Raw genomic sequence first — 6,286 nt, 5'->3', positions numbered from 1 at the left:
TGCCAAGAGTATAACTTCAATCTATGTAATTTTTTTAGAAGCCTAGCTAGCTCTAGATCTACAACAACAATTTCAACTTTCTTGGTAATAATCGCATTTAATCATAGATCATAACAAGCAATTCAAATGTACCAAAATTAATATGTATGATGTGATTGAACGTATAATTAATAATGGACAATAGTAAAACTAATCTGTTTCAAGTTTACAAGATCCAATGTTCGCTAATTTTGGAAACTTGAGTCCTTTCTTCGTCAGCTGATCTTGTGCCCATAGCACCAGTTTCATGAGCATGCCCAGTTTAGACTCCGAGGTTTGGTCCTGACTGGCCAGCACAGCTGCATTCAGCTCGCTCACAACCTTTAGCCTCTGGGGGTGCTCTAAGAGTTCGGAAAACGGTGACGCACTTGTGTTATCGAATGCTAACAGTGCTAGAGTCTGTTCCAGTTCTTCAAGAAATTCAGGATTTTCTTCCCCTCTTGCAGACAGTTCTTTCTGAGCATAGTCCAGTACTTTCTCGACATCTCCTTGTCGAATGTATTCTAATAGTTGCTGTTGTTGTAGATGGAAAAATAGTTTTGGATTTGTGTCTAAAATTTCAGGATCAACATCGTTCACAAGTTCCACTGCGTCTTGGATCGAACCACTCTCAACTGCCGCTCGTATTTTGATCTGTTCATCTAGAATCTTCATATCCACACCAGGGTCTATCCCACTCTCACCTTCAAAGCTCAAAACAGCATCTTTGAAACCTTCTTTGACAAGATACTCCATAACCAGTTTGTTTAAGTCAGCCCTGGGCATATGGTGTGATTTGACATTCTCTTCCCATTGAGCCACATCCACAGTTTGCTCAACAGACGAAGAACTAGCTGCTGCTTCCATTCTTTACTGGCTCAGAATTGATTTTTGTTTAGTTTCTGGAGTTCCAAATCTAGCTCACCATGGCCGGAGTTCTAATTGAAGCATACTGCTTAGCATACTGTCTGCAAGATGGCCTCAGAAAAGAAGCAAGAATTCGAGTATGGATTGATTATCCCCAACAAGAGGAGAGTGATCGGGCCAGCCAGGCTCCCAAAGCCATCAGTGTTTGCAGATGAGAGCTCAAGCGATGAGGAGGGGGAGGTATGATGGATTACCAAAACACGATAGATCATTGTGTGCACATGTAATTATTCGTACGAATGATAGTTCAGTGTTCGTTTCATTAGAACATTGTGCGAGGGAAGTATGGGAGCTCCGTGTGGAGAGCAAACAAGAAGAATTCTGAACGCCTTGAGGTCAGTAAGCTATAATATTATTATTACCGTAACACCTCTAATTAAGGCAATAATTACGAAGCCAGAGGTCTCTTCTTTTGGAGGTTGATGAAGACCTGGTGTCACATATTTTATATTTAGAGGGTCGTGTCTAATTTGGAGGTAGCTCTACTTTGCCTCGATTTCAGACCGCTTAAAAAACATGTAGTTTCCAGTAGGCTAGAATCGAGGCTAGGGTGTGGCTACATTTACAGACGCGGCATTAAAAAATAATTGTCAATGCAGCTGTCACTACTTTTAGAGATCAGAAGATTACCTAACCTCGAGAGTGTCGCATATTTGGAAGGTCGCCTTAATTAGAGGTATTACGGTACTTTTGGTGTGCCCTAAGAATAAATACAGCGGACCCTTGAAATATAGATTCATATTTCATGTAAGCAGATTCATATAATAAATTATGCGTGTAATATATGAATCTAATTGACACGAGATATCCACCCAAATGCTGTAGTGGATATTTCACCATAATTAATTAAGTAATACTATATTTCAAGGGTTCGCTGTATTTATTCTTAGGGCACACCAAAAGTACCGTAATACCTCTAATTAAGGCGACCTTCTAAATAATAATGCGACACTCCCGAGGTTATGACCTCTAAAAGTAGTGACAGCTGCATTGACAACTATTTTTTAATGCCGCGTCTGTAAATCTAGCCACACCCTAGCCTCGATTCTAGCCCACTGGAAACTACAGTAGCCATAAATTTGAATCAGGAGTGCATGGATTTTGAATTCATGCACTCCTGTTTGTAGTCTTTCCAAGCATCACGAACATGTACATGTGTTCATCGTTTTAGTTATAATCAGTCCCCCCTCTCCAGACTCATGGCTCGGTGGTGAAGGCGCTGTCTGAAGACCCCAGTGTGTTTGAGTACGACAGCCTCTATGACAAGATGCAGGACGACAAGAGAAAGTCTGACCCCAGACTACAGAGGAAAGACACCAAAGTGAGCTCACTGAATTATGAGTAACAGAAGACTCCTTTGACTGCATGTGCTTACTTTTGCATGTAGTCACACATACGTAGGTGTATAAATTAATTGTCTATACACAATTCCGAAGCTTAAAAATGGTGTCTTTTTTAATATAAACATTTTTTGCTCTGTCCTATAATTATATAATGACTGTTATGCGCATGCATGACCAAACGGCTGAATTACGACGTCCATCCATGCCACATACACACACCCTCTCTCCACCCACACAGCCCAAGTATATATCTCAGCTGAAGAAGGTGGCCGAGAAGCGCAAGCTGGAGCAGGAGCTGATCTACGAGCGCAAAGTTCAACGAGATATGGAGAAGGAGGGACTTGACGCTGAGGACACGGAGGCCTACCACACCTCTGCCTACAGGAAGAAGCTGGAAGAGAGGAAGGCAATGGAGGAGGAGTTGAGAAAAGAGGAGGAGATTGAGAGTGAGTGCTTGTAGCTCAAGTGGAGAGATTTGTGACGAGGATTGTTAACTACATTTTGCACTAACATTAATGTATTGCCTGAGCCATTAATTTTAGTTGCATGTGAATGCTTTATTATACAGTTTTGTACAAGTACATACAGTATGTAGTTCAATGTTTTGTTGCTTGCGATCACGCCAGTAATTTATTAGGTATTAAAAACCTTTCTGTTCACCTGCAGAAGCCAATGATGTCACTAAGCAGAAGGACATGACACGGTTCCACAAGCACCTGTTCGATAAGATAGCCTCAGGGCCTTCCGGTGTCGACAAACAGAAATCAAGTCCACAAAAATCTCCCGACAAAACCACACCCAGACAAAGAAGAGACTCAGACAATCGAGACGCACATGACAGAGAAGATAGACGCAGAGACAGTAGGGAGGGAGAGAGACAGAGAGAGAGAAAAATCTCGTCACAAAGTGAGGAAAGAAGACGATCATTAGAGAGTGGAGGCAGAAGACATTCGTCTCACAGTGACGGTAGGAGACAAAGCAATGAGAGAAGAATCTCTTCTCAGAGTGACAATAACGAAGCCTCTCCATTAAAGGATGCTAGTAAAGACGATGAAAACACTTCTATTGTCGGTGAGGACAGAACTCGAACAGACAGTGTGTCAAGTGTAGATAATGTCAAGTCTCCTTCGAACGAGGTTGTTGTACCGAAGGAGGTCGATAAAGAGGAGAGGAGGAAGGTGGCCTCGGCCAAGAGAACCAACGAGGAGGCACAGCTGTCCGCTAGAGACAGGTACTTAGCAAGGAAAAAGGTTAAACTATCTGTATCAACTGGACAACAATAGATTGATCTATATATAGAATCTTTATCATACAAATAATTATACAAATTATCCTGTGTTTCATTCAGAATGTTATATCCCTGCATGTTGTGTATTTTAAACTAGTGCAGCATAATAATAAAAAAAAAAGGCTGATCATGAAAACGAAAAACAAGTTTTACGACTATTCATGTCTTAGATCATAATTCAACAGTTTGCCCCAGAATAAGCTATAGGGGTGCACAGTAGCCACTTTGTCTCCGCTATTGTTCACAATCCCTCGTCTCTCGTTGGCCCACTGGAACAGTCCTCCCTCCAGATTGTACACGTCTAATGTCTCATCTGATGAGCCAGTGCTCTGTTTGTGCTTGCTGAACAGGGTCTTGGCCACATTGGACGAGCGGTAACCCACAGAGCAGTAGCACACCACTGAAGGGGGTCATGACAGTCCACTTGGGGTATATAATAGCAGTAATAATTATTATACAAATTAAAATGAGGTACATATATTACAATACCGGTAGACAAACAAACCCTGTGCAGTAGCAAGCATGTATCTAAACCTTTCCCATACTCTAAAAAGTATGTGCCCTTGAGGCTTCTGGTTCTGGAGCTTTATAATAGCAACACTTGCCCATAACAAGAGTGAATGGGTGTGTGTGTGTGGGCATGTGATGGATAGGAATAGATGTTTGCTTGCTTACGCTCCTGGTCTGTAAAGTACCTCTCACCAGTACTGTCGCCTGTGATGCCCAGATCCTCCAGTGACTGCTCACTCTCTGGATCAACCTGAATCGCTCCTGATATGTGGCTCACGTCATACTCCTCCATGGGACGAGTGTCCTATAATGTCATGGTTTATTCACCGGTTTAAACCGCATAAAATTGTAATCAAAGATGCAGGATGATGGCTCACATTATGCTGACGCTTTAATTACAATGTTGGAAATTTTTAACAATGAACGAATTGAATAATTCCACACACTGTTTTTCACAAATCAATAATAAGGACACAATAGTGTCTGCCTCAGACATCATTTTTTTCACAAAGAGATCAAGACTTACCAAACAAACTAATTTCTTGCTCTCATCTTCAATCCAGTTGTTTAGTTGCTCACATGTGATATTTCTGATAGTGGGGAACTTCTTACTAATCCCGTACACAGTCATTCTCATAGACATGGACAAAGATGGAGCTGGAGCAGCCATGATGATGACTAGATAATCATAACAAAGTTCAGAGGACAAAACTATAAATTATCTCAAGGTCGAAGGTCATCTAGAAAAGTCAAGCTGAAAGACACTGAGAATCAAGCTAGTTAGAGCTCCAAAATCATGCCGATCGCTGTAACTGACTACACATGGAAAGAATCAGAGCTTGACCTGACTATCATTATCCCCTTGAAGGGTGTTAAAGGCAGCAAAGCAGACATATTCTCCACTAACCAATACATCAAAGTTAACTACCCCCCCTTCCTATTTGAGGTCCATCTCTTTGCATTGGTGGTGGAAGAGAAGTGCACAGCCAAAGTGGGTAATGGAGTGATAGAATTTGTACTGATCAAACAAGAACCTGGGACGTGGGGACGACTAAACTCAGAAGAATCGAAGGAAAAATCCGTCATGGTTGAAAAGAGGAGAGAAGCAATTGAGCACGTCCAGAAGACAGCTTCAGAAGTTGTTGAGCAAAAAGCTAAGAAGAAAAAAGAGGAAGAGACGTTTGCCATCAGACAGCAGATGAAACTTGAAGAAGATGAGAGAGAGCGAATCGAGACTATCAAACAAAGTGAGAGAGACAAAGCTGAACGAGAGCTGGAGGCATGGAAGGAAAAGAAGAAGAAAGTTCGTATACAAGCACAGCCACCAAAATCCCAACCACAAACTACTAAATCATCAGGTGAACGCAATGTGATATTTAAATCTGACAAGAAGGGCCAATCAGCCCCACCCCCTAGGAAATCTGGGAGCATCCAAGTTCGATTCACCCCTCGAGTATTTCCGACAGCTGCTCGCGAGTCCAAGGCTCAAGAAGAGGAGGAGTGGCTGACCAAGCAAGCAGCTGCTCGTCGTATCACTAAGGACAAAGACAACTCAAATGGTGACATTAACGAGAGAAACCCTGAATTTCTCAAAGATAAAGGAGTGGATTTCTTCAGAACTGGAAACTATGAAGCAGCTATCAATGCATTTTCTGAAGCGATTGAACTCAACCCCAACTTACCGCAACTATTCTCAAACAGAGCTGCTTGTTACCTGGCAACCGATGATAATGACAAGTGTATTAACGACTGTACGAGAGCATTAGAACTGTTCTATCCTGTGGTGCCCTCAAACTACATGTCAAGATCTAAAGTGTTTGTGAGAAGAGGAACAGCATTTGCCAACGAAGAGGAGTATGGACTGGCTGTGCAAGATTATGAGGCAGCTGTGAAACTAGTGCCTGACGATGACTCTCTGAAGGAGGACTGTGTTAGGCTTAGAGTAGCCTATGAGAACAGATGTATTAGGTGAAGCGGTTCTTTGTATTGTATATGTCATGGCAACCTGCATAGTCACTTTCTGTTCACTATTTTAAGTATACATTTCCATTTAAATTTTACCACACCATTATAAATTACAAAAAGCATTTATACCTGCTGCAGCCCTGCAAGCACAACCATAATTATTCCATAAAAATTAATTATGTGATGCAATTATGCAATAATTCGGCGTGACACAAATTAATTTTACTTGGGGGTA

General features: G+C 41.7%; 5 protein-coding genes across 6 annotated transcripts in view; 3 read left to right on the top strand and 2 right to left on the bottom strand.

Moving 5' to 3' along the window:
* LOC135339652 (serine/threonine-protein phosphatase 6 regulatory ankyrin repeat subunit B-like) overlaps positions 1-6,286 on the top strand; it is a gene marked incomplete in the record, with an annotated part of 1,209,744 nt that overhangs the window by 329,391 nt on the left and 874,067 nt on the right.
* Positions 71-959, bottom strand: LOC135339794 (glucose-induced degradation protein 8 homolog). Its single transcript, XM_064536064.1, has one exon. The coding sequence runs from the start codon at positions 883-885 to the stop codon at positions 190-192; it is 696 nt and encodes a 231-aa protein (XP_064392134.1). The 5' UTR covers positions 886-959; the 3' UTR covers positions 71-189.
* On the top strand, positions 981-3,586 carry LOC135339720 (nuclear speckle splicing regulatory protein 1-like). The gene is made up of 5 exons (XM_064535967.1): positions 981-1,125; positions 1,212-1,280; positions 2,141-2,266; positions 2,527-2,734; positions 2,955-3,586. Exons 1-5 carry the CDS (start codon positions 994-996, stop codon positions 3,569-3,571), a joined length of 1,152 nt encoding a protein of 383 aa, XP_064392037.1. The 5' UTR covers positions 981-993; the 3' UTR covers positions 3,572-3,586.
* Positions 3,674-4,784, bottom strand: LOC135339816 (uncharacterized). 2 transcript variants are annotated; one of them, XM_064536096.1, is made up of 3 exons: positions 4,613-4,784; positions 4,252-4,390; positions 3,674-3,976 (listed from the first exon to the last, which is right to left on the bottom strand). In XM_064536096.1, exons 1-3 carry the CDS (start codon positions 4,754-4,756, stop codon positions 3,732-3,734), a joined length of 528 nt encoding a protein of 175 aa, XP_064392166.1. In that variant the 5' UTR covers positions 4,757-4,784; the 3' UTR covers positions 3,674-3,731. The 2 variants fall into 2 exon arrangements, with proteins under 2 accessions (XP_064392166.1, XP_064392167.1); XM_064536097.1 differs by having other exon boundaries at positions 4,279-4,390.
* LOC135339718 (dynein axonemal assembly factor 4-like) lies at positions 4,793-6,227 on the top strand. Its single transcript, XM_064535964.1, has one exon. The coding sequence runs from the start codon at positions 4,883-4,885 to the stop codon at positions 6,056-6,058; it is 1,176 nt and encodes a 391-aa protein (XP_064392034.1). The 5' UTR covers positions 4,793-4,882; the 3' UTR covers positions 6,059-6,227.

The sequence above is a fragment of the Halichondria panicea genome, chromosome 8 (genome assembly GCF_963675165.1).
Source record: "Halichondria panicea chromosome 8, odHalPani1.1, whole genome shotgun sequence".
NCBI classification, from domain to species: domain Eukaryota; kingdom Metazoa; phylum Porifera; class Demospongiae; order Suberitida; family Halichondriidae; genus Halichondria; species Halichondria panicea.
This window is presented reverse-complemented; position numbering and strand designations above follow the sequence as displayed.

Coding starts and splice junctions, on each gene's coding strand:
- LOC135339794 (XM_064536064.1), bottom strand. CDS start 885: ATGGAAGCAGCAGCTAGTTCTTCGTCTGTTGAGCAAACTGTGGATGTG.
- LOC135339718 (XM_064535964.1), top strand. CDS start 4,883: ATGCCGATCGCTGTAACTGACTACACATGGAAAGAATCAGAGCTTGAC.
- LOC135339720 (XM_064535967.1), top strand. CDS start 994: ATGGCCTCAGAAAAGAAGCAAGAATTCGAGTATGGATTGATTATCCCC. Junction 1,126..1,211: donor CAAGCGATGAGGAGGGGGAG/GTATGATGGATT, acceptor TCGTTTCATTAG/AACATTGTGCGAGGGAAGTA. Junction 2,735..2,954: donor AAAAGAGGAGGAGATTGAGA/GTGAGTGCTTGT, acceptor GTTCACCTGCAG/AAGCCAATGATGTCACTAAG.
- LOC135339816 (XM_064536096.1), bottom strand. CDS start 4,756: ATGGCTGCTCCAGCTCCATCTTTGTCCATGTCTATGAGAATGACTGTG. Junction 4,391..4,612: donor GCAAGAAATTAGTTTGTTTG/GTAAGTCTTGAT, acceptor ATGACATTATAG/GACACTCGTCCCATGGAGGA. Junction 3,977..4,251: donor GTACTTTACAGACCAGGAGC/GTAAGCAAGCAA, acceptor GACCCCCTTCAG/TGGTGTGCTACTGCTCTGTG.